The sequence below is a fragment of the Vidua macroura genome, chromosome 23 (genome assembly GCF_024509145.1).
Source record: "Vidua macroura isolate BioBank_ID:100142 chromosome 23, ASM2450914v1, whole genome shotgun sequence".
Taxonomy (NCBI): Eukaryota; Metazoa; Chordata; class Aves; order Passeriformes; family Viduidae; genus Vidua; species Vidua macroura.
Window position 1 is genome coordinate 5,180,919 of NC_071593.1, and position 27,250 is coordinate 5,208,168.

A 27,250-nucleotide genomic window follows, 5' to 3' on the forward strand; every position below is an offset into this window, starting at 1 on the left:
GAAATAGAAAGTATCACCAAAACTCAGCCAGCACAGCCTGGCTGAGCCAGGTGGCTGAGCCATCCTCAATATTTGATGGAATGACAGGCAAATGAAAAATATTCCCTGTGGTAACTGGAGAGAAACAGAACTAAGTGTAGGTGGAAATTCAAAAATGTCATTACACCAAAAAGATTGGGGTTTGTACATAGGGTGATGTGGAGAAACATCTCACACTACTAATTGATTTTATCCCTGAGTAATAGAACTTGACACAAAACTTTACTCCTACAGAACCAAGGAGCTCTAATTTTTGGGGTCTGGCAAAGGTTTTAGCATCCCAGCAGGGCTCCCAGAGCCACCCACACGGATGATCCCACAGCACCCACAGGGCTGCACGACAGAGAGGTGCAAAAAGAAATAAAGTCCAGCCACTTAACAAAGGGATTTTGACTAGAAAAGAAGACCTGAGGGAAGAAAATACCAAATTGTTCCCATTTCAGCTCATTTTGAGAGTTTATGCACTCTGAGATTGCTGGCAGCAGCCTCACCATGAGGTGGGTCAGGCTCTGCTCTGCTCCTCAGAGAAATTCTCTTTACTGCATTTTGTAGAACAGGACCAATGTGCCATGTCCCTGAGGAGGGAAACCTGGAAATCAGGACACCAATAACAGTATGGAGAGACTCTGCATCACCTACCATTCAAATACTCCAAACTACTTTTTAGGAGTGAAAAGAAGAAAAAAGAAGAAAAAAAAAAGTGTAGCATCAAACTCCAGAGACACAGAACTTCTCTGGTGAGGTGTTTCTCCACCTCAGAGCCAACATTTCCCCTCTTTACTCTCCTGTAAATGCAGCAGTGGCTTAACCAGGAAGGAATTTTTGGAGGAGCGACTGAAATCCTCCAGGCTGGGAAGCCCCAGGTCCCTTCACCTCTTAACAAGCTCCTACCAAACTCCCAGTGTCCCTCAAGCTCCACCTGGCAAATCCCCAGACCTGAAAACACTTGGAATGGAGGAAACAGATTTTTTTTCTTTTCCTTCTTTTGACTTCACAGAAAACGCAACAAAATTCCTTCCACCAATCCAGGTGGAATTCTTCCTGCTCCAGTTTGAGATTTACATGATTCCTTGCAGCTTATTTCACCCAAACTCTCCTGTAGGAAGCAGAAATCCTCTCTGGGTTTGGAAAAGCAGCCATGGAGAGTCATTTCCTCCATACCTGGCTAAAGCTGGATAACTGCCTCCCCTCCCACAGCACACCCTGCCTGCTCTTACCAATGACAATGACACATTTTTGTCCTTCTGTGAGCTTACAGAGCAGGGAAGGAGGTGAAATATCTTAATTGCCTCCAGAATATTTTAGAAAAGGGATTTAGCTTCCAATTCTCCTGGTCCTTTGCCACATCTCACCCAAATCACACACGATCCAAGAGGACATCAAACACAGCAGGTGGAAAGATGGAGGAGAGGAAAAGCAATTCCTGTGCTTCAGAGTATCTGGGTTTGGAAAAAGAAATTTGTATTGAAAGGAGGCTTAGAGAGCTGACAAAAATATGATTAAAAGTCTCGTAGCCACGTGTTATTCATGTTGCCACTGGCTGTAAATCCTGTTTTGATGCTCAGACAGGCTAAGGAGAGGAAAACCAGATCAGGTGGGAGAGCAGCTGTGGCTGCCCCTGGATTCCTGGAGGTGTCCAGGGCCAGGTTGGAGGGGGATTGGAGCAGCCTGGGACAGTGGAAGGTGTCCCTGCCACGGCAGGAGGGTGGGATAAGATCATCCTTCAGCTCCCTTCCAGCCCAAATCATCCCACGATAACTGATCCATATCCAACCCCCATTCCTCTGGCATTCCCAGCTCTGAGCCCCAGCAGATCCCAGACCAGACTCCTCAACAAACACCCTGCAGGGGAAGGACCTGACCCTGGCTTAGGACCAGACCATCCCCTGCAAAACCGAAACCTAAACCAGCACGGAGGCTCAGGGCTGAGCTGAGACCTGGTGTTGATTTTGTGTCTGTATCAGACACCCACTTGGCAGGCTCCAGGTTCATTCTACTGTTCCTTTTTTTTCCTGCCTGTAAGTACCAAAAATAAAAAGGTCGCCTTTCAAAGCAAGTTCTCATTAAAGTCCCCCCCCCTTTTTTTAAGCATCTCAAACGAAAATACTGCCCTTCACAAAGGTAACTGTGTGACAGGGAGAAGGGGCTGCAAAGAAAAGAACAGCCCCAGTCACACCGAAATTGCTGCCTGTTCTCTGTGCCGTGTTTGTCAAATCTATGGTTATATGTGCCTATCTGAAGTTCCATCAGTAACACTCAGGACAAAGCAGGAATGTAACAGAAAAATAAATCAGTGCCTAATAGCTTTCAGAGAAACCAAGGGGAACACAATTATGTGGCATCTACATGCTAATCTACCAGACTCGAATCTCAAAGGAGTTCAAGTGCCCTACTCAAAATTCCTGCAGTGATAAGGGGTCTGCTGTGTTTGGCTGGGGTTGGGAGGAAAGATTTTTATGATAATTATCTTTGTGCTGAACGATTTTGCATTTTCTCTCCTGTTAATTCCGAAGTGAGCTGGGGGTGCGAGGCAGCAGGAAGATAGCCCTGCTGAAAGTAAAGAAGTATTAAGGAGTCAAATATTTAATGTTGGCCTGGCATAATTTGACAGCAATTATGCAGCAAAAGCACTAGATGTTACCAGGAAGATCCAGATAAATGTTCCATAATGACAGAGATGGAAAACAAGGAGCACTTTTTGCTCGTTCACATAAAAGCCTGTTAGAAGCTGAAATGCAGAACAGCGGTGAGTTTTCATTCAGATTTCTCCTTGACATCAAAAAAAAAAAAAAGTGCAGAAATTATTCATCTCTGTGTGTTGGTCTTGAGAAAATAATTAACTTTTTTTTGGGGTGGAGAGCAGTAAAAAAATAGTCCCAAACTTGATATGAGCGAGGCAGCAAATACCACATGTCACCCCCAGCCCTTCAGCAAATGAACTTCCAGCAGCACAAATCCTCAAACTATCCCATTTTCCAGAAATATTGGAAACTGATTGTGCAGGATTTTAATGCAAATTTGCATGAGAAATTATACTTATGTACAGGTAAAATAAAATAAAATAAATGTATTGTGGGATACCCAGAGAGAACTCCAATTTCATAAATTAATTTTATAGAGCATTAGTTCCAACTACTAGTTTAAAACCACTAGTTTAAAAACAGCTGGTAAATGAGAATTTACCAGTATTTATAGAAATTGTTTATAGAGTATTTATAGAAATAAATCATGGATAATGATGTTGGGCACATCCTTCCCAGTTTTCCTCAGAGGTCACCTCCTTGCACAGCATCTGTAGTGTCAGAGTCTTGGATGAATGTGGGAAAAAGCATCCTAAGAGAGGAAAATCAGTGCTGGGAGCACTCTCAGATTTCCAGAACACTCCATGTGTGTGTCCTGCTACCTGCTCACAGCTGCTGCAGAGAAAGATGAGGTATCTTCAACCCAGAAATAATAATTTTAGTGATGACTCTTCCACCCCCTGCCTGGACCCCTCTTTTCCAGATTCCCTAAATCTCTGCAGGTTGGTGGTTACCAAGCCTTGGGATGCTTTGGCCATTTTTATTACGCCCAAAGGCACCTGGTGGCCCTGGGGATGGAAAAGGCACCTCTGATCATACCCAAACCCACAAAGAGAAGGAAATGAAGCTGCTTGAGGCTGATAAAAAAACTCAGGATTGTGCACTGAGCCTCTCTCAGCAGAAAAAGAGTGAAAATGAGCACAAACTCCAGACAGTGGCAGAAGGGGCAGGTCCTGGCTCAGGTTTTGCCCCAGCCCTGCCCTGGCTGAGGGTGCCAGGGGAGCTGCAGAGAGGAGCAGAAGCTCCTGGGGAGGCCTTACCTTCCATGCTGGGTGCCATGTTCCCGAGGGAATAACCTCCTTCCTTCAGACACACCAGGAGCTCTTCCCCCGGCTCAATCTCTTTAATAACTTTATAATAGACCTGGGAATCACAAACAGAACAGACAGGGTAAATATGCAAAGGCTTGTGGTTTATATTTTAACCAATAATTCAAATTACTTTGGCTAATAGGGGAGGCTGTCCCTCGATTTGGGATAATTGCTGCTCAGAGCTCGTTTTCCTGCCTTTATTTGACTCTTTGGGTGTCAGAGTTTCACAGGATTTGGACAAGAAAAAAAGATTTTGGGCAACAGCCTCTCTCCCTCAAATTACAATAAATCTTCCCTTTTTTCCCCTGTCCTCCTATGAGCTCAGTGTGTTTGCCACAGGGAAGGGAAGATGAAACTGATGGAATTGTCACGTTTAAGGCTCTGCTCTCTGAGCAGAGTTAGAGCTGAATGATCACATCTCCACAGAATTCTTTTGTTGATTATTCTCCCCACCAGCCTAGACCTGAGCCCTAAAGACACCCATGAACCACTCCAGGTGAGCGGTTTGCCCACATTCTGAGCTGCTGTCTGAGCTCATTTCTGGGGATTCCACTGCGAAATAAAAAGTCATCTAAAATTTTCCTTTTTCTCATTGTCTTTTTCATTTGCACTTCAGTGCTCCTCCCTGCTTGTTCTACAAAAAAACAAAAAAAAAAAAACAAAAAAAAAACCCTTTTCCCAGGACCAAACCACAGTGAACTTAAGGGGAAAAGTGCCTGAAAAAATCCCAAAAGGCAGCCTAGGAGTGAGCCCAGAGCTCAGGACTGACTCGGAAAAATAGAACTTGGGATGGACCAAGCTAAGAGAAAAAAATGAAATGAAATGAATATAAAATAAAATAAAATAAAATAAAATAAAATAAAATAAAATATAAAATATAAAATAAAATATAAAATAAAATAACAGCCTAGACCTGAGCCCTAAGCACAGACATGAACCACTCCAGGTGAGCAGTTTGCCCACATTCTGAGCTCCTGTCTGAGATCCTGGACCTTCCACAATGTCCTGAGCACAGCTCCGTTCACCTCCTGGACCTTTGTCACTGCACCAGGAGAAAACCCCAAACCAGAAGCAGGGTTCAGACAGGGGCAGAGCCCACACACCTCATCTTCACTGTCCCACAGGCACCAGGGCAGTGGGTCCAGTGACAGCTGGGTCACACCTGAGCCTCATTCCCTCCCCTGCACCTGCTCCAGGAGCTCTGTGTCTTTTGTCCCGAGGAGATTCAGTGTCCTCCAGATGTTTTCCAAATTTTTGGAGTACACTGGACCCTGTCCTAACACAATACCCTGACAATTCACCTGGTAACATTATTAACTTCCAGGTTTTCTTAACACTGCATTTAACAACAATTCAAGGAATTATTTTTCAGGGTAAAACCCGCATTTCACCCAGAACAATTCCTGAAATTTGCTGCCACTCTGCCTCTGCCAGCCTGTGTTTATGGGGAAGGAACACACACAGCTCCTAAATTCCTGCCTGGATTGCATTAATTGTGTCACCACCACGCATTTCTCTTCCCAGAGTCCCTTTCCCTCCCTCCCTGTCACGGAACACGAGGCTTTGGCAGAAGCGTGGCCCCGGCCCGGCGGGAGCAGCGGCTGCCCGGGATGCTCCCAAAATTGTCCTCCCCATCCTGGAGCTGCGGCTGCGGGGAGATGTGACCGCAGGGACAGGGATGCGATTCCAGGGACGGGCGGCTGCAGGGACAGGGGAGGCTGCAGGGAGGCTGCAGGGACCACTCCCAGAGCTGCAGGGACAGGGGACACCGCTCCCAGAGCTGCAGGGACAGGGGGACATCGCTCCCAGAGCTGCAGGGACAGGGGGACACAGCTCCCAGAGCTGCAGGGACAGGGGGACACCGCTCCCAGAGCTGCAGGGACAGGGGACATCGCTCCCAGAGCTGCAGGGACAGGGGACATCGCTCCCAGAGCTGTAGGGACAGGGGGACATCGCTCCCAGAGCTGCAGGGACAGGGGACACCGCTCCCAGAGCTTCAGAGATAGGGGACATCACCCCCACAGCTGCAGGGACAGGGGACATCGCTCCCACAGCTGCAGGGACAGGGGATATCCCTCCCAGAGCCACCACGCGGTGCGGCGGGGACCGTGGGGTGCGGTTGCCGCCCAGAACTTTCCCTCCACACTGAGGTCAGGAAGCTCCCGAGCGATCACCCCGCGTTCCACCGAGCACCGGGACGGCCCGCGATCCGCCCCGGACCCGCGCTGCTTCCCGGTCCCCGCACTTGTTACACAGGAGCGCCCGCAGCTCCACGAGCGGAGCCGTTCCCCATCCTTCGGGATAATTACGATCCCCATCCTCCGGGATAATTACAATCCCCGTCCCTCGGGATAATTAACTCGCTCTGTCGCCCCCGCCGCTGCCCGGCGCCTCCCGATCCCGATCCCGCTCCAGCGGCGGGGGGCGAGGGCTCTCAGCAGCCGTACCGGGGCTCCCCCCTCTCCCCGGGACGCACCGAAGAAAAGTTGCCGGTGGAGCGCGCTCCTGCAGCTGCCGGGAGCAGGGTGGGGATGGGGATGGGGATGGGGATGGGGATTGGGATCGGGATGGGGATCGGGATCGGGATGGGGATCGAGATTGGGATCAAAACTGGGATCGGGATCGGGGCGCGGAGCGCGGCCCCTGCCCGCCCCAGCAGGTGGCAGACGCCGCCCGCCACCGGCCCCGCCGCCGCCGCGGGGACCGCGCCGGTGCCTCGGAGCCGGTCCCGGGCAATGCGAACGGAGCGGGCCGGGCCGGGCCGGGCCGGGCCGGGCCGGGTTCCCCTGACCTGCTCGCTCCTGTCCCGCGGCCGCTGCGCTCCTCCGGTGCCGGCGGCCGGGCCGATCGCGGGGAGGGCAGGGAAGGGAAGAGGAGGGAACGGGAGGGGAGGGAAGGGAAGAAGGGCAGCCGGGCCGTGTCTGTGCAGCCGCTCCAAGGCCGGGGCACACGGAGCCACAGCCGCCCCCATGAACGGGGAGTTGCGGTGCCCGCGGGCTGCGGGGCGGCCCTTACCGCGAGCTCCGGTACCGAGTGCTGTGACACAGCCCTTACCGGGGGTACAGCCCTCACTGAGCATCCCGTAGAGCCCTAACCGAGTGCTCTGATACAGCCTTTACCGAGCAGTCGGTACAGCCCTAACTGAACACCCTGTACAGCCGTAACCGGGAGCTCCGGTACAGCCCTTACCGGGGATACAACCCTCACTGAGTACCCGGTACAGCCCTGGCTGAACACCCGGTACAGCCCTAACCAGGAGCTCCGGTACAGCCCTAACCGAGTGCTGTGACACAGCCCTTACCGGGGGTACAGCCCTCACTGAGTACCCGGTACAGCCCTAACCAGGAGCTCCGGTACCGAGTGCTGTGACACAGCCCTTACCGGGGGTACAGCCCTCACTGAGTACCCGGTACAGCCCTAACCAGGAGCTCCGGTACCGAGTGCTGTGACACTGCCCTTACCGGGGGTACAGCCCTCACTGAGCATCCCGTAGAGCTCGAACAGAGTGCTCTGACACAGCCCTTACCAAGGGTACAGCCCTCACTGAGCATCCCGTAGAGCTCGAACAGAGTGCTCTGACACAGCCCTTACCGGGGGTACAGCCCTCACTGAGCACCCGGTACAGCCTTTACCGGGAGCTCCGGTACAGCCCTAACCGAGTGCTGTGACACAGCCCTTACCGGGGGTACAGCCCTTACCGAGCACTCGGTACAGCCCTTTTCGGGAGCTCCGGTACAGCCCTTACCGGGGGTACAGCCCTTGCCGAGCACTCGGTACAGCCCTTTTCGGGAGCTCCGGTACAGCCCTTACCGGGGGTACAGCCCTTGCCGAGCACTCGGTACAGCCCTTTTCGGGAGCCCCGGCGCATCCCGGTCCCCACCGGCCGGCTGCTGGCCCTGCCTCCCTCCCTCCCCGCCGGGCTCAGCTCAGCCGACACCTCCCCGCAGCCCCACTGCGAACTCGCCGGTGCCTGAGCTCTGAGCTCACCTGAGCTCCGGCACCCAGCACTGCCCGGGCATCTCTCATTGGGAGTTTCAGAGCAGGGATGGCCACAGACACAAAGATTTGGGACGGGAAATGAAATCCCACTGCTGACAAAATATCCCCAGCTGCCCAGCCAGCCACCCCTGTGCCGCCAGGATCCCTGCTGTAATTCCAGCCCTGTTTTGCACCGCTTTGCAAACAGCTCTCCCAGGGCAGGCACACCTGTCCTCACCCAGCTGAGAGTCCAAAAATGGGACCTGGTGCTGCGGGCAGGATCTGGGCATCTCCCTGGGCCCGTGCAGCCCCAAAACCTCAGGTGGAAACGCCGAGCAGCACCAGGCTGCCACAGGACACACACCTGTGCACAGGTGAGAACAGGGCTGAGAGACCCCGCTCCACCCAGCCCGGGAGCTCATTCTGGGGATTCCACTGCGAAATAAAATTTTCCTTTTTCTCATTATCTTTTTCATTTGCACTTCAGTGCTCCTCCCTGCTTGTTCTACAAAAAAAGCTTTTCCCAGGACCAAACCACAGTGAACTTAAAGGGAAAAGTGCCTGAAAAAAACCCCAAAAGGCAGCCTAGGAGTGAGCCCAGAGCTCAGGACTGACTTGGAAAAACAGAACTCGGGATGGGCCAAGCGAAAATAAAATAAAATAAAATAAAATAAAATAAAATAAAATAAAATAAAATAAAATAAAATAAAATAAAATAAAATATTAAAATAAAATAAAATAAAATAAAATATTAAAATAAAATAAAATAAAATAAAATAAAATAAAATAAAATAAAATAGCTATTAACACACGCACAGCTGGCAACCCAAAGCAGCACTAAAACACCAGCCATGGTCTAAAAGGTCCATCAGGTTCAGAGATAGTCACAAATTTTACAGAGGAAAAATCCTTCAGAATGCCCCTCCAAGGGCTGACAGTGCCCTGGTCTCACCCTTTAGCTCTTTTTCCTCTCCTTTTTTTCTCAGAATAAAGTAGCTCCTTGTATTTCAAAACATCTCCTTCCAGAAAATAAGACAGGCTCCTTTAATGATCAGGGAAAAGTTGGATTCTGCTGGAGTCACATTAATTTCGTCAAACATTTCGTTATGGTAATTAACTTCATCTTTCAGTCATACTGCTGATGGTCTGGGCTCATCAAAGCCTTTTTTATTTGTCGTGCACTGAAAAAGCTCAGATTTACTAATCCAGCAGAAGATTTACATTCACAAATCAATTCTGTTTGTTTATGGAAAAGTCCCACACTTCATCATTTCGTGTTTCCCACCACAGCATGGGCAGCTCTCCAAATTACCAGCTTTGTTTGACACTAAATAGTTAACAGGATAAGTAGGGTTTGGTGGTACTGAGAACACTCCTTTTCTTGATTTTTATCAAAATTATTCTGGGCACGGGGTGTTGAAGAAAGAAAAAATAAAAGGAAAGGGGGAAAAAAAAAGCAAACAACCAAACAAAAAAATAACCCTCAAGAAACCCAATACCCCCCAAAAAATACAAACCAACAACCCAAACAAACAAACAAAAAGGGAAAGTAGAAATAACCCAGAGGAATCCTGTTCCAGCCTGGGTTGATACAGGGATCTGCTGTGGATGTGAACTTGGGGCAGCTCTGGCTGTCTAATTTTGCTGCTAAAACAGAACAATTTGGTACAATCACTGAAACATCGGCCCTGCAGAACCACAAAAATCACACTCTGGGCTTTGTCTCACTCAGAGCCCAGCACCATCTCATCTTCCCACAGAGAAAAGGAGTTCTGGAGCAGACAGAGCCTGGGAATGAGCTTTAACCACTCCCAGAGTCATGGCAAGGGATGGAGCACGGTGAGAGGGAAAAGTCCATCCCAGAATTACCCCATTAATTAGGGCCCTTCCTAAGGACCAGCCCCATTTCCCTGCTGCAGGGATTTATCTGAGCTTCCACACCTTTGTACTCCAGGGGGAAGAGAGGAATTGAAAGGGGAGAAAGCAGCTGCTGTGTTCACCTAAAATCAAAAACCCACCCACAAACACATCAGCAGCAGCAGAGGGGCTCAAAAACTCAAAACCAGCCTGAAAAAAGGTTCTTTGTGTCCTTGTCTCACCAATAATTCACTCCAGGGGCAGCCCCGTGAGGATTTGTCCCTCCTGCTCCCCCAGACCTGTCTGTGTGTCCAGCTCTGGACAGGGAAAATTTGGCCTCGTGAATGTCCAGCCAGGACAGGGCTGCACATTTTGCTTTTGTTCCCGTGTTTTCCTCCTTTGGAATTGCCTCTCCTTTGTTTCTACTCAGCCACATTGCTTCTGATTTCCTCTTTTTAAAGTTCTTTGTGATGTATCGGGAATTCTGACCAGAGTTACCAAACCTCTATAAAATACACCCAAAATCTCTGCATTGCACACACACCTCACACTGGCTGATTGAACATAGGCCTGATTTTTTTTCTATCTCCTGTTACTCCTTTTTCCCCCCAATATCTGTACCCTATCTAAAAGCAGCAGCTGTCACCCTGATTATTATCAATATACAGTAATTATATTCATGGCCACGAGCTGGCCATGAATATAATTACTATATATTATAAATATATTATTATGTAGATTCTGTTTAGTATTTCAGACCCTTGAACTGCTCAAATATTTTCCTTTTCGAGGCAGGAGTAGCAACAGCAAAAATGAAACATTTCCCTTTTAGTAAAAGATATAATTTATCTACCATTTTTTCCAGTCCTCCTTCAGAATCACAATTATCTCCAACAATCAGCGGTCTTCTTTTCAAATACCTCTCCAGCATGAATAAATATTTTAAAAATTGGCTAAAGTATTCTACATGTGAAAATTTGCTTTGTAATTGAAAAATCGTGAATGAAACATCTCAATTAACCTCCTTCTAAATAGAGAAATGAAGACATTTAAATATATTATAATCTGTTAATGGCGGGTGAGGGGGGATATAATTGAGTGGTCCAGATTCTGCTGTCAGTTACTTCACTAAGAATCCAGGAAAATTCTCTGTGCATTCCTGGGACTGTTCCTGAGTTACAGGACTAAAGAAGAACAGAAGGGGACACACACACACTCAAAGAACCATCTCCCCATGTGAAAATGTTTTCTTTTTTTTCCTGAAAACAAAATATTTTGATGAAAATCTTGTCCCGGCCCTTATCACCACAGTGCTGCTTGGTTATTTTGGGAGCTATAAAAAAAATTTATTTTCTGTAGGTGCTTACAAACAACCCCAAACCTTTTCCTGCTGTCTGACAGGGAAAGATCAAACTTTGTCCTGTTTTGAGGTAGGGAAAAATGTGTCCTCTGGTAAAATAAATGAAATTAGCATCAGGAGACAGCACGAGGTAGGAATCAACACAGACTGGTCACTCTGAAAATGGCTTTGGGATTTACTTTGGGAAGGGTTTGGGATGTCTCCTGAGGCCTCTCTCTTTGGGGATCTCTCCCTGCTTGGATTCTTCCCCTCTGGATCCTGAGTCAGGGACAGGATCACGAGTCAGGGACTGGATCCTCAGTCAGGGACAGGATCACGAGTCAGGGACTGGATCACGAGTCAGGGACAGGATCCTGAGTCAGGGACAGGATCACGAGTCAGGGTCAGGATCACGAGTCAGGGACTGGATCCTCAGTCAGGGACAGGATCACGAGTCAGGGACTGGATCACGAGTCAGGGACAGGATCCTGAGTCAGGGTCAGGATCACGAGTCAGGGACAGGATCACGAGTCAGGGACAGGATCACGAGTCAGGGACTGGATCATGAGTCAGGGACAGGATCCTCAGTCAGGGACAGGATCACGAGTCAGGGACTGGATCATGAGTCAGGGACAGGATCCTGAGTCAGGGACAGGATCATGAGTCAGGGACAGGATCCTGAGTCAGGGACAGGATCCTCAGTCAGGGACAGGATCCTGAATCAGGGACTGGACCATCAATCAATCCAGGGCTGATCCATCACGTACCCTGGATGCTGCCACTGCCCAGCGGCCCTGGCCGAGCCCCCCGGCCCGTGCTGGGTGCGAGGGGAGCCCAGCAGCCCCCGGGGGTTACCTGCTCGTTGATGTGGCACACGGCCAGGTTCTGCTCGTCGCAGGAGCAGGACACTCGGATGTACTTCAGCCAGTTCCCAGCCCCGCCCTGGCCGGCGTCAGCACAGAACTTCTCAGTGCCCAGGGCATCGGGAATCTGCGGGAGAACGGGACAGGAAAGGGGTCAGCTGGGGCCAGATGGCAGCTACGGAGCAGAGGGAGGAAAAGGGTTTGCAGGGCACAACTCCAAACAAGAAATAGGGAGGAGAAAGGTAGGGGATAGATAAAATTGATGGAGAGACTTATGACAAGAATAAAATCAGCTCTCAGCCAATATCTGAAGGTGCTGTCTGGCAGAACCTCCAAGGGCACTGCTCAGAGTGGTCCATGAGTAAAAGGTTCAGGAGTACAAACATTCTGGAAAATACAGCTCCGGTACCACAGCTCAAGTAATCAAAGCAGGGAACTCCTCCAAACTGCACTGATTTTAATGACAAGGTCCTCAACTGCTCCATCTTCACATCATCTGTTTCATCCTTTCATGCAGGATAATCTTTAATTACAAACCTTTCAATAAACTCTCAAACTAGGTCACAGAGCTGTGAGGTTCTATTTTAAAAATCACTTTACCCAATGCGCTACTTTCATTTATCTGAGTACAGCCTGAGAAACTCACTGGCCACATCTTTGTGGCTGAAGGTGAGATACAATTTGGCTGCTGTGAAAAAGAGGAATCCTTCAAAATAAAACCCCTCAGATATTTAAAGTCCAGGTGCGGGAACAGAAAAAGAGTTAATTAAGGGGGTGTAGTCCAAAGAAGTCGCTGGTTTGCCAGAAAGAGACTTTTCCTCTCTTGAGGCAGTGGCGTTTGGTGAGAGAACCAGAGGAGATGCTCAGCATTCCAGAACAACCTTTGTGATGATCCAGTTTGGAATCCACTCACAAAAGCACATTTTAAAAATGACACAGGACACCCTGAAAACAAGGAGAAGCCCTCTGAGTCCCAGCACAGCAAGGCTCTGCTCTGTTCCTCAGTGGGCCTCCCTGCTCCAGAAACTCCTTTTTTTTCCTGAGATTCACATTTCCCTCTACCCCGACCAGCCCCTGTGTCAGTGCAAATTACTTCAGTCATCAAAAGCTCTTAACATGCTTTTACTAGCAATTAATTCTCTCAGAATCTCGTGGGATACGATTATATTTTCCCATCTATTTCAAGACACAGGGAAAAAAAAAAAAAAAAGGTGGGAAATCAAAGGAGAGAAAAAATTAAAGCCCAGCAATGACAGCAACAAGTCGAGCCTAAGGCTGGGCTGAGAAACCTCAGGGGACAGGCTCTGGCTCCCAGCTCTGGACTCCTGGGAGGACCAGGAACTGCCAGAACCACCAGGAGAGCTCCCAGCTCCCTGCACTGGTCCCAGCAGACATTTCCTGGGCTCATCCCCACCACCACCATCTCCAGCTCCCTGGCTGAAAAGGGATGAGGGGAAAATCCCACCATTAGTGCTGGGCTCCTTCCTTCCTAATCAGAGCATGGCACTGGGAGGCACTGAAATGCTGCACTGGGACAGATCTGGTGTGAGAAAAAACCTGGCTGTGCTCAGTTTCTTCATCCCCTGCCTGGGAATGCTCAGGGTCATTCACTCATCCTTAACTAGACCCTGGAACTTTCTAGACACCCTTGGTCATCTACTGGCAGCACCAAAGGTCTGAGGTGGTCATTGAAGGCACAGGAAGCCAATTCTGTGTTGTTTGGAAGTTTTCATAAAACAAACAAACAAACAAAGAACAACAATAAAATTTGTTCTTAATGTGGCTGAACCACTACTGAGTTTACTCAAGCTAAAATATCAATAAGTTCTGTTTTATCTCAGGGAGCTCCAGGGACACTGAGGCTGCCTCAAGCTGGTGAAAGAAAGAGCTTCTCTTGGCTTCTTTGACCCCAAATTGAGCAGCCCAGACAATCCAGCCCCTCCAGTGGAGACACACCCAGACACCAAGTGACTGCAGCTTCCAGTGAAACTATTTGGACAACCAAATGAAACAAATCATCCACGCTGAGCTGCTCTGAAGCCACTGAAGAGATTGGGCAGATTTTGTAGTGGTTTGAGGAACCAGCAGCCCACAAACCTCCCAGTGCCAGCAATTGGTGACATTCAGTGGCCCTGAGAACACAAGATGGCAAATCCAGGACACACAAATAAGATCTTTAATTTCACAGCTGTATCTCTTTCATCTTCTAGGATTATTTGAGAGGACAATTAGGGCTTAGGATGGAAGGGACCTTAAGGATTATTTAGTTCCAACTCCCTGCCCTGGGCAGAGAGCTCGGGGAATGTGGAAGAGGTTTTACAGGGTCTTCTGTGAGCCAGAGAGAAGTTTGATAAGAGGATCCATCCTTACCCCTGAAAGAATTTTCTACCAAGGTCGTTGATGTAGAAACCAAGAAAGAAAGAAGATAAATAAGAGAAACCTGCAACTGCCTGTTCCAATGAGCACTTGGTTTGTCTCTCGTGACCAATAAGTAAAACGTAAACTTATGAGTTTTTTAAGAATGCATAAAAAGCATGCATGCTAGAATAAAAACAGTTTTGAAGCTTTCAGAAAATGGAGTGTGTTGTTTTGTATTGTCTCTGTCTCAACTACGACAGGAGAAAGCCCAGAATTCAGCTCAAATTCATTTTGCAGGGTCCTGCTTGCCAGCTGTGCCTCAGGAGGAGGTTCTGCTGTAGCTCGAAATCACCTGAAACTCTGTGGTTTTATCTGCATGGGGCATTCAAACCCAAGCTGGGGGTGTGAAATCTGACAGATCAAAACGAGAGAGAAAGAGGTGCTGTGAGAGCCTGAGAACCTGAGCTGCTGTTCTCACACACCCTCACTGCCCTCCACAAACCGAACCAGCACCAAAGCCCAAAACGGGGACAGCACCCAGCCACCCCTCATCCCTCTGCTGGCACCCACCAGGATCTCTGGAAACGGAATAAATGGGGTGATCAGCTGGTTTAGAGTGCTGCAGGACCTTCCAGAGGCATAGCAGCTCCTGGCACCACAGCCCAAAGCCCAAAACTGGAACAGCACTCAGCCATCCCTCATCCCTCTGCTGGCACCCACCAGGACCCTCTGGAAATGGAATAAACGGGGTGATCAGCTGGTTTAGAGTGCTGCAGGACCTTCCAGAGGCAGGGCAGACCCTGGGCCAGCTCAGCCCTCTGTGGCCAACACCTCTAATTAAAGATCAGGTTTACACGCTTGTCGATGGTCGCTATCAAAGTTATTTCACAACTTAAAAGCACCCAGGAACACTGCAGCAGTCACCCAGCACTATCTGCAGCAGCATCTGTTCTTTCTTCTGTCAAATGTTCACACACAGAGTAATATTTTAAGTAACTCTTCCCCCCCGCCCCCACGCCCAACCTGAGAAAACTCCGGAAAAAACAAACTGAAACCCTTTACCACATCTTCTTCCAGTTCAGACCAGAAGGAAATCAGAAATTTCCTCTGGCGAAATTCTGCAAACCAACTCTTTACAAGTCTTTGTCAGTAAGTTAAAAAAAAAAATAAAAAATTCCAGTTTGAAAATGCTCCTGGGATGCTCACAGAGCATTGGTTTCTCTGTGTTCTTTTGAAGAACCAAGAGATACCTCGTGCTCTAGGACAGGAAGAGAAGGAAAATTGAGGCAAAAAGTTTTAGGAACAGGCAAATTCCATCTTCCCAGATGGAAGCACAGAGGGATTCACCCCACTCCTGGAAGGCTCAGCTCCCCACAGCCATCCACCTGGGGATGATCTTACCCCAACAGGCATCTCCAGCTCTATTAAATCTGTTTGTTCACAGTTAAAACCAGAACTAAGTCCCTTCCTATCCAGGACTCAACAGCAGCTTTAATCCCCAAACATCCACACCTGTTTTCCTGGGCAGGTAAAACTTGACATCAGATCAAAAGCACCGAAAGCAAAAAACCCCAGAGATGCCACAGGAAGAAAAATCCCATCAGAAAATCCAGTGCAATTATTAGCAGGACTCTGACTTGGTGGAGCTGACATGGAATTTCTGCCTGTGCTCTCTGCTCAGGCTGGCTCTGTATCAGTGGAGACGTCTCTCCTGAGAGTAATTTGCTTAGACATTAGAAGAAGTTGTCAGAGGTGAAAAGGAGAGGTGAAAAAAAAGGTGGGAAGAGACTGGAGAAGAGAAAACAAAATAAAAGCAGTTTATAATTAGTAATTGGTGCTGGTTTTGGAAGTCTATAACCATCACGTGCTGCTATTCCAGTCAATTTTGGGAAATGCATTTCACCTCCTTGATCCCTTTGGCTCTGATGCCCAGCATCCCTGCCCCATGGAGCTGGGCTCCCTGCAGGAACAAGATTTGTCCCTTTTTCTTTGTCCCCATGTTAAACCCCAGCAGTCTGGGACAGTCCCTGCCCTAGAGCTGTGCTGGAAAAGCAGACTTTCATCTGGCCTGCAGCCTGCAGACACGCTCAGAAAGTTAATTATTGTGAGAGCACTTCCTCTGGCCGCTCTTCCATTTCATCCCTCCCACCCCATCATGGATTTCTCCCCACTTCTTTTTTCATCACTGAACACGCCAAAACTTCAGTTCATCTTTTCTCCTTCTGCTGCAGATGGTGAGTTCAGTCTTTATTTATTAACCCACAGCACCTCCCAGCACTTTTGTCTTCAAATCCAACAGAATTCCCAATTCCCCTTCCCTTCCCTTCCAGTAACAGTGCCATGATTTTGTCTCGTGGAGTCATTCTCTGGGTCTGAAGTCCCCCAGCCTCCTCCTCTCCAGTCTATCCCCTCCAAACAAATGCACCTTCGTGTTCCCTGGGATTACAGGGCTTTGACTGGCCCTCTGCAGAGACACGGATTTGGGACGCAGAGCCAGAGCTCCGGCTGTGGCTGCGCTTCACATCCATCCCCAGCCAGCCAAAAGGAAATTGTTGTCATGTTCCAGGGCTCACTTTGCAGCTTCATCTGCTGTCTGCCGAGCAGTGCTCGGGGTTTGGATCCAAAAGGCTCCTTGATCTCGCAGAGGCTCCGCTCCGTAATTTATTAACATCAGAAATGCTGAGTTATGGGGCAGAAGTTATGGAAAAATCCTCTCGAACGTTTACAATTTTTTTTGCACATCATTTGAGGTTTCCTGCCCCTCTAATTTGTGGGCTCTCTGTTGGGTTGTTTCTTTCACATTTTAATGGGCAGAGTCCAAGGTTTGGCCCCGGCAGAGGTGTGCCGGGGGGCCGGAATGCCTGCGGATCTGTCGTCAGTTGGCTTAATGGATTCCTAGTGTGCATGGAGAAACGGAGCAACCAGGAGTTTGCCATCACTGACCCAGCGTCCTGTTGCTATAACATCCCTCCCCAGAAGCCCAGAGTGTAATAAACCTTCTCATCCCATGGTCGCAGAATCTGCCTCTGACAGCTTGGCTGATGTGCACATTTTATTTGGCAGGAGTTGGAGATTTTTTTCCTTTTTTTTTCCCCTCCCTTTTTTTGCTTTAATGACCCACGAGCTGATTTAGAGCAATAAACTGTTGCCATGAAGTTTTTGTTGTGTTTCTTTTAAATAAAGGGAAGGGAGGGACTGCTGCAATTTATGACTTTCAGAAGTAACTGAAACAGAAAGTCCATTCTTGCCATGAAATGAAGAGAAAAAGACTTCATCCAGAGAAACACCTCTGTCAATGTGTAGACACGAAGCCTAGATGAACTCATAAATTCAGCACTCTGCCTGCAATTAAGCAGGCTTCCTGGTGATTTGACAAAGAGTTAATGAGAAACGTGTCAGACAAAAACAGGTCATAGCGCTGGGAAGAGCAGCTGAGCCAAACCCAACTTGTCTGCTCAGGGCCACAGGAAAAGCTCAGAGTGTTCTCAGGGAGAGCTACTTTGAGTGATGTGCAGTAAACTTCTTGTGCAAATGGAAGGTCCTGAAAGGAGCTCCCAGCTCCAAACCCACCAGATAAAGAGAGAAGAGGCTGCAGAGCATCTCACACCCCCATCCTCAGTGTGAGCCCCTGGGACACGGGCAGGGCAAGTTCTAAGGGCTGCTGAATGGCTGCAGGATCACAGAGCTCACTTCATCTCCTGGCTCTGTGAGCAGGATCCTGTCCTCAGGAATTCTCCTCACCACCCCTCTGCAGAGTTTCCAGCAGCACAGCACAGGACCCACCAGCTCTGTGACAAAACCCCTGCCTACCCAAACCCTGTGAATGCTCACAGGGGAGCAAAACAAATCTTTATGGTTCTCCTCCTGTCAAACAGGCGCGTTTCTGCTTCCAAGCTGAGCCAAGAGCTGGGAGAACCAGGAATGTGAGGAAACCCAGCTGGATTGCACGGGGGCCAGTGGGATTGGTGATGCCAGGCAGAGGCTGCTGAGCCCGATGCCACTGTGCAGCCAGGTGACACTGCCAAGCCTGGTGACATTGCTGCCTTTGGTGACAGGGTTGAGTTTGGTGACACTGCAGAGCCCCGAGGGCGCTCGTGGGGGGGCAGAGCGCTGCTGTAGCCGATGAGAGAGAGACCAACTCAGGTTTTTAAAAGGCTGGATGTTTTTGAGCTTCCACTCCCACCCAAGCCACATGTCTGGAGTGGGAATTTTCCACTGGTGTGTGCATTTCTGAGCTGCTGCTGGGCTGCTGCATCCTCTGGCTTCACAAAGGGTCTGGAGCAAAAACATCCCAGGGAAGGCTGGTCCTGGGACATATTTCTGTCACAAGAAATAACCTTCTCATTCTTTTTTCCCCACCACATCTAAAGCACATGAGGAATCACATGAAAAAAGGCTATTTTCTCCCAAAAGTCCCTGTCCAGCTTCCAAGCAGAGGAGCCTGGATGGCTCACACGAGCTTGGGAAGCAAGGCTGGGTTTCTGGAGAGTGTTTGAATCCAGCGGAGCCTTTTGAAGGGCTGCCCACTATTAACTGCTCTTCTCTTACACACCAGCACAGCGAGTACTTCCCAAGTGTCTGCTCTGCATCAGGATAAAGAGGGCTGGAAAAAGCTGCAGTGGCACTGCTGTGTCCTTCAGGCACTGCAGATTCGCTCCAACTGAAGGAACATCGGACCTGACCCTACACACAAAGCCTCAAGAAGAACCAACAGCACAAAGAATCATACAGGACATCATTTACATTTAATTTACATTTACACCCATTAAATACAATCTCCAGGAAAGCATCTCCTGCCCTCCACAGCAGAGAAACACCACAGATACGCAACAGAGCAATGGGGCAAAGAGGAGAAATCAAGAAATCTTGACAAAAACCCACCCTGGCTCTGCTTTCCCTCCCCTGTACCTATAATTCTTTCTATTCCCATCTTGGAGATGCAGTTTTGCTGCCCAGAAGACACCTTGGATGACACAGGATGCCACAGAAGGTGCTGCCAATGCTGATTCCTGTTGATGCAGGAACCCAATCCTACCCCCTCGTTTCTCTCCCCAATTTTCCTCCTCTCTGAGGGCAATCAGCTCCCCTTGCACAGCAAGGTCTCATCACCACGCAGAAAAACACCGAGTAAAGATGTCAAAACAGAAGACAACTTCCAAGCTGATGGCAGGCATTTATCTCAACAAAAGCTCATTTTTCACCAGTAACGTAATTCATACCACACTGAATTAAATTAAACAGTAAACCATAAAGAACTGTGCTCGAATCAAATCCCAGGGCTGCCTCAGATATTGTACACACGAGGCAAGGAAGGGATTTCCAGTTCTTTGTAATATACACACACAAAAACTTTGAAGTTTTCCTCCGCACCGAAAGAGTTCAGGACATCCCATTTTTGTATCCTACAGCATTTTGGCTCATTCCAAAGGAATTGTAATTGTAAGGTTCTAAATAGATGGGGAAAAATGGGAACTTGGGAGAAATCTTCCTCTGATAAAAAAAAAAAAAAACAACAAACACCAACCCCAAAAAAACCCAAAAAAACCCCAGAGACTACCAGAGGCAGGGGAGGATTTGGAGTCTCAGGATGTTTCACTGCACTGGGGAGAGGGAGCAGCAGCAGGAGGTGCAGCAGTGCTGAGCTCCCAGGGCTGTTCCAGGGGATTAAAACAGACAAAAATCACTTGTATCCCAGAGCTTTTGTGGTGATCCAAAAGGCTTTAGGGTCTGATTCCTCTGCTGCTGTTTCCAAAGGAAGATGTGGGCTAAAATGGCTCCCTGATGACCGGATGCCAATTAGCCCCGGGGGAGGAAGAGCAGGGCAGCTCTCCTGGCAGAAGACAGCAGGCACAGAAGCTGAACAGAACTTTATTGTATGATGATGGGAAATTTTCTGATGGCAATTTATCCAAGAGTCCTCTTAGCACTGAGGCACAGCTGTTTCCCTTATCCATACCCAAAAGGTTCTTCTGCCGTAAGGAAAACACAGCCAACCTTAAAAATAAATTCTGATCAGCTTCTTGAGCTGCATCCTGGTAGTTCCACGGGATGAGGACATTCAGAGGGAGCCGCTGCTTGCTTTAAATAATTTCTTGTTACTCCAGCTTGGTTTTAGTAACGTTTTGGGAATGGAGCTGTGGAACACCATGAGCGTGGAGGCCTCTCCAGGGTGATTTATGGGCAGCATTCAGTGCCAAAACCATCTGCTGCATTTCACACTCTGGCCAAAAAAGTAGCAGAGCCTTCAACTGCCCATTCCTGGTGCTGATATCAGCTCCAAAGCATCAGCCTGGCAAAGGCCACTGGTGGTCCTAGCAGGAGAAGACCTCCATGAAATGACATTGTCTTATGGTCTCCTCTGAGCCCCTTCCTTGGGAGGAATCAGGACCGTCACCCAAGGGCCTGGCAAATCCACTGCCTGCCCCTGCAAACGCTCTGGGATGACACAGGATTGTTAATAGCACGTGAAACAAACCCCAACAACACTTATTGTTGAAGATGTATGAATTCAGAGAGCTGAGGGGCTTGAAATAGCACCCATTTTCAATTAATTAACAGATTTGGGGATATATGGCCCAGGTTCAAGCAAGAGGGGACGCAGATAAGGAAGGCCGTGCCCTGGGGTGTATTTGATGGACACATCTGGGTGTTTCACTCCTGAAAACTAAGAGTGATATTTTTACAGCTTGATACCTGGAGTTACCCTGCAGCCTGCTTCTGGTGGTTGGGCCGTGTTTGGACACCTCAACACAGCACAAATCAAACTTTCTGCTAGGAATGAAAACTCCTGGGAATCAGAAGTGAAGGGAACTTCACTTCAAGGTGTTGGATGTCTGGAGAGGCTGGAAAGGATGTGGACTTTTATTCCATGGGTGACTGGTGCCAGTTGCACCCATGCAATGACAACCACTGTGCTGCTCTCACTTCTGTCTTCTCCCAGAGCTTCTGCACCCTGCTTTAGGTGCTGCTCAAACAAGGACTGATTGCTACCACCACACAACCATGGAAAGAAGGGAATCACCATCAAAAACCTGCCAGAGCAGGTAAGCCCCAAGTCACACAGCTATCACACTCTTCTAGCACTAATTTTAGGAGGTTATCCCTCCTTACTTTCCCCATCGGCATGGATAACAACAACCCAACAATCCAGGAACACGTGTGCACCTCTCCTCCTGCTGGCTTTAAAAGCCTGGAATTTACAGGCCCAAAGGCTACGTATTCCCAAGGTTTGACCATGACATGACACTTTCAGAACAGAGATAAACAAAAACAACCAAAACCAACCAACCAAAAAACCAAAAACCCCCCAAAACCCCCCCAAAAGAACCCTGGAATTTATGGGCCCAAAGGCTATGTATTCCCAAGGTTCAACAATGACCTGACACTTTCAGAACAGAGATTTACAAAAAAACCAAAACCAAAACCAAAACCAATCACCAAAAAAAAAACAAACCCCAAACAAACAAACAAAAAAAACAACAAAAAAAAAAAAACCCAAAAAGGAGAGAAAAAGCCTTGAATTTATGGGCCCAAAGGCTACATATTTCCAAGGTTTAACCATGACCTGACACTTTCAAAAAAGAGATTTACAAAAGCAAAAAGAAAACCACAAACATACAAACAAAAACTAAGAAACAAAAAAACCAACAAAATCTCCCCCCCCATAAAAAGCCTTGAATTTACAGGCCCAAAGGCTACGTATTCCCAAGGTTTAACCATGACCTGACACTTTCAGAACAGAGATCAACAAAAACAAAACCAAAACCAACCAATCGACCAACCAACCAAAAAAAAAAAAAACCCAAAAAAACCCCCCAAAAAACCCCAAAAACCATCCAAATAAAATAAAAAACCACTAGAAAAAAAAAAAAAAAAAAGAAAAGGAGGAAAAAAAAACCCACCAAAAAGCAGCCCAAGCATTCCCCCACGAGCACAGCTGTGCCCCTCACACAGGAAACCCCCCCAGAGGGACGGGGAAGCCAAATCCTCCCAATCTTTGTTATCAGCAGCTGCTCGGCAGCCCTGCTCTCCTGCTCTTCAGAAGGTGTGAAATAGATGAGTTTGTGAGCCGGGCTGGCACTGAGAAAGAGAACGAGAGGATATTCGAGGTTTGGAAACAGCAGCAGCCCCCTGTTCGAGGAGCTCAAAAAACAAAGCAGCCCAAGGGAGATCTGCTCTCACAAGGTGCTGCTCACCCCACAGAGAGCTGAGATGTGTGATCTCCTCCGAGCGATATTTACTGAAAACATGGCCCAGAGAAGGTGCTAAACGAGGCCTGTGGGCCTGGCCCAGAGTCCCACCACGGCCCTACATCCTGCACGACAGCTGGTTTATCTCAGAAATATCACCACAAGTGAGGGCAAGAGGCCTTCCCGGCACAAGGGAAGGGCTGAGCGTTGCTGTGAGGGAATTTGGGGGTGCTCAGTGTGTGCTCTCACCAAAAGTGGGGGCAAGAGGCCTTCCCAGCACAAACTGAGTGTTGCTGTGAGGGAATTTGGGGGTGCTCAGTGTGTGCTCTCCCCTAAAGTGGGAGCAAGAGGCCTTTCCAGCACAAAGGAAGGGCTGAGTGTTGCTGTGAGGGAATTTGGGGTGCTCAATGTGTGCTCTCAGCAAAAGTGGGGGCAAGAGGCCTTCCCAGCACAAACTGAGCATTGCTGTGAGGGAATTTGGGGGTGCTGTCATGAAAAGTGAGGGCAAGAGGCCTGTCCAGCACAAAGGAAGGGCTGAGCGTTGCTGTGAGGGAATTTGGGGGTGCTGTCCCCTAAAGTGAGAGCAAGAGGCCTTCCCAGCACAAACTGAGCGTTGCTGTGAGGAATTTGGGGGTGCTCAGTGTGGGCAGGGCAGGAGGGGCACAACCCAAGGCTCAGAGCATCAACCACCATCTGCTCCCCTTGCCTTGGGCTGCTGGAAGGACAACAAGGACCTGGGATGAGGGAGCTGTTCCACAGTTAAAAAATCCTCTCTGCTGTTGGTTTTTAAACCATCCAGGCTTATCCCAAACCTTTTGCCTTTGGATATTGGCTGAAGAGTGAGAGTGAGGCCAGAGAAGCAGATCTTCCAGGAAAAATGGGCACTTCCAGGAAAAATCTGCTCCCAGAAAATCTGCTCCTAGAAGATTTGCTCCCAGAAAATCTGCTCCCAGAAAATCTGCTTTAGGGCTGGTTTGCCTCCCGAGGGACATGAAGATTATTCACATGACCTAAATCTTGAGCAAGAACTTTTTCAGTGTGTAACCATTACATGCAGATTGTCTTCAATGTGAGCATGACTGAAATCAGAACTGGGACACCAGGGTGGACATTTTGCCTTTGTTTCTACGTGAGAAAAGAAGGTTTTGGAGTCAGTTCTCACCTAAAGATATGAAAGACTTTTACAGAAGGGGAGTCCCCCCAGCACCAGCCCGACAGCTGCCTGTGGGTTTAGCAACAATCTCACTCACAGATACACAAAGAAAATGTGCAAAGTGTTCTGCCCTCAGATTTATGCTGCGAATGTGGCTATTTCTCCCCCAACACAGTGAGTCACACTTGTAAAGAAATTCTAGGGTGCTCATTTTCCACCAAAATCTCTGAACCAATAATTTTCTCCTGGTTGGTTGATGAGACATCCACGAGAGGTTCACAAACCTTCAAGCCAAACCAAATTATGACAAGGAGGGACTGATTAAATGATTTCCCCCTGCAGCTCTGCCCCCTGTGCAGCTGGAAGCAAAGCAGTATCTTGTCTGACATCACCAAAAGAGCTGAAATCTCGGCCATAAGGAAGTACAAGGGTAAAACTGCACTGTCCCAAGTGCCGCCAGGGTGAACTTTACCCCGAGCCAATTCACCTACTTATGAAATGATCCATCCCAGGGAATTGATTCTGATGATAAATCTGCCCTTTGAATGTGCTGAGAAACAACATTTCAAAATCTCCAGCTCAGATCTGATCCCATCTCTGGGTCAAAAGACAGCTGAGCAGGGTGGTGGTGGCGAGATGGAGCCACAGGAGAGCCTCGAGTGAGAGGGACCCCAAAGCCTCTGCTCAGGTTGTTTTACTGAGGCAATGCCAGCACATCTGGTTCTCTGACAGCAGGGCTCAAAACAAACCTGATCTGACACTCCAGATAGCTCACAGTGCCCCAGCAGGGGCAGGTTTGAGTTAGGGACATGCTGATAACCTCCACTCAGAATTCCTTATCGTCCACAGACACCTGTGCCCAGCCTGAGGGACAGCACCCAGCAGCTCCCTGCCCTCCCTGATCCACATCCCGACCTGGCAGGAGAAGATCTCTGCTCCTTTTAAGTTGGGCTGTTTGAAGCCAGATGGGAAGGACAAAAAATACACCATCATCTGCCTTTGGAGCTCATTTCTCACCTCTCAGAAAGCCAAACTTCCTCCCAAAGGTGGAGCTGAGGATGACAAATATTTCCTTTATACATCAAGATTCCCTGGGCAGGAAAAGGGAGACCTCCTCCTTTCTGGGGCACTCTGATCTTTAAGGTCTCTTCCAACACAGGAATTATTTTCTCAGTCAACTTTCAGTTACAATAAATATGAGGATGGTTTTGTCTTTTAAACTGAAATACTCTTGGGAAAAAAAAAAATTAGACTTGAGGTATTTAGAAGGTTCACCTGATAATGATCTCAAAGACTTCCTCATTAATAGATGGAAATACTTTTTCTTTTGAAATTTAAAATCCTCAATTATAGAACCAAAGACTTAAAACCCTCTCAACCCTACTAAAAAGCATTAATTTAATGCTAAGCAGAAATTATCATTTTTAAACAGTGCTTCAGCATCCAAAACAAACAAACATAGTGAGGACATTATTGTCTCCATTCCCTTCACAGAAACTCACACAGAAGTTGAAGCAACTGCCCAAGCCTTGAAATGCTACTGAAACAGTTTCTTGTGCCCTAATCCTGCAGCTTTTAAACGAATCCATGGTATAAATGATTCCTGCCTGTATCTGGCAGACCTGGGAGTTCTCTGAGGATGAACATAAATTCAATTATACCAAATTAAATGGGAACATACATAAGCCACATAACATTTTGATTGGGGGTGATTCTTCACTCTTTTTTTGAAGAACTGTGCAATAGCTGAGTCCACAAAGATGATATGACACATCTGCTTTCTCCCTGGAGCTGCCTGCTTTTATTAATTACCCTGCAGAGATATATTTATATTGATGTCGTCAGTGTGTGAACAAAACCTCATGGACGAGAAATGGTTTAATTAAGGGAGGGAAATGTGGTTTACGGGTGCTGAGAAAATCTGGTCTTTAGAGTCAGTAAAAGTTTCATAAGTGATTAGATAAAAAATAAATCCTAGGGAAATATTTGCCCCAAATATGCCTTTGACATTTCATGCTGGAGAATCGCATAAAAAAAGTTCCTGATTCAAAAATCCATTGGCTGCACCTGGGGCTGAGTTCAGACCACTCCAGCTCTCTCATTCACTTTTCCTCTGCCCTGATTAACAAATCTGCCTCTGCTGCCCCAAAGCCCTCCCTCCCTGCACCCCTGTGCCAGTGTTAACTTCCCAAAATTAGGCAGAGGCAGGACCAAGCTGTGCCCTGTCCCACTCTGCCTCGTGATGCCCAGCACCAGCACAGTCACTGCTGGACTGGGGAAGCAGTGAACAGGAGCAGAGGCTGTGCCAGAGCTTTTCCCTGCCTGTTTCGAGAGCCAAAAGAAGAGTCTGCCTGTAAGTAACACAGAAATGTTGGCAAACCGCTTTGCAGAGGAGCAAACACCACAGCTGGTGACACTCAGGTGTGTACAAAACACACCTGGCTGTGCCAGCCCGGGCCTCGCTCCGTGTCCAACAGCAGACACTGAACGAGGTGCTGAAGGGAAGAGTTTCACCCTGTCCCCGTCCCAGGGAGGCAGAGAACAGGGCAGGAGAACCCAGCGCACCGGGAGGGCCCCCGGAGCTCCCCTGCCCCCGGCACAACGCGCTCTTTGTGGAGGACGATGCTCCTGCGAGAGACGCTGCCTCAGCCCAAAGCCCGGCCAGAGATGGAGATCTCACACGCTAATAAATAAAAATAAATATCTGACCTCAAGTAAAAGATCCTTCGTTTGACACTCCTGATCATTTTTTATACTTCAAGCTCAGTTTTTACTGGACAGGATCCAGCCATCCTATGGAAATGGAACAGTCTTTTTCTTTAGGTGAACAAAAGTCCTTTTCTAGTCCTGAGGGCCGGCGAGTTTATCCAAATATTCTCAGTTTACTACTAGCCCCTTTTGGAGCCGATACACTCAATACAAGCACACTTTGTATCTGCGGGGCAGCGCCAGGACAGGGCTGAGCCTGGCGCGGGGCCGGAGCCGCCCGGCGGGGAGGGACCACGGAGCCCCTGCCCTCCTCATCCTCCCCCTGCCCTCCTCATCCTCCCCCTTGTCGTCTTCATCCTCCCCCTGCCCTCCTCATCCTCCCCTTGCCCTCCTCATTCTCCCCTTTGTCATCCTTATGTCCCCCCTGCCCTCCTCATTCTCCCTCTTTTCCTCTTCATCCTCCCTTGCTCTCTTCGTCCTTTCCCTTGTCCTCCTCATCTTTGCCCCTGCCCTCCTCATCATCCTCCTCCTGCCCTCTTCATCCTCCCCATTTTCCTCCTTCTCTCCCCCTTGCTCTCCTCATGCCCCCCGTCCTCTTCATCTTCCCCCTGTCCTCTTCATCCTCCCCCCTTTTCCTCCTCATCCTTCCCCGTTCTCGTCCTCCTCTCCCTTACTCTCCCCATCCACCCCCTGCCCTCCTCCTCTCTCCTCTGCCCTCCTCATCCTCCCCCTGCCTTCCTCATCCTCTCTCCTATCCCCTTCTTCCTCTCCCCTTTTCCTCCTCATCCTCCCCCCGTCCCCCTCCTCGTCCCCGGCATCTCTGCCCACATCTGATAGCGCCGGAGAACAGAAACCCCGGAGCCAGCGCCGCGC

General features: G+C 48.6%; 1 protein-coding gene across 1 annotated transcript in view; it reads right to left on the minus strand.

Moving 5' to 3' along the window:
• The window catches only part of PRDM16 (PR/SET domain 16), a 191,791-nt gene that overhangs the window by 34,897 nt on the left and 129,644 nt on the right, over positions 1-27,250 (minus strand). Inside the window, exons 4-5 of the mRNA XM_053997634.1 lie at positions 11,961-12,095; positions 3,881-3,983 (exon numbers count right to left, since the gene is read on the minus strand). Of these exons, the coding sequence (XP_053853609.1) occupies positions 3,881-3,983; positions 11,961-12,095 (238 nt within the window). The remainder of the gene's footprint in view (positions 1-3,880; positions 3,984-11,960; positions 12,096-27,250) is intronic.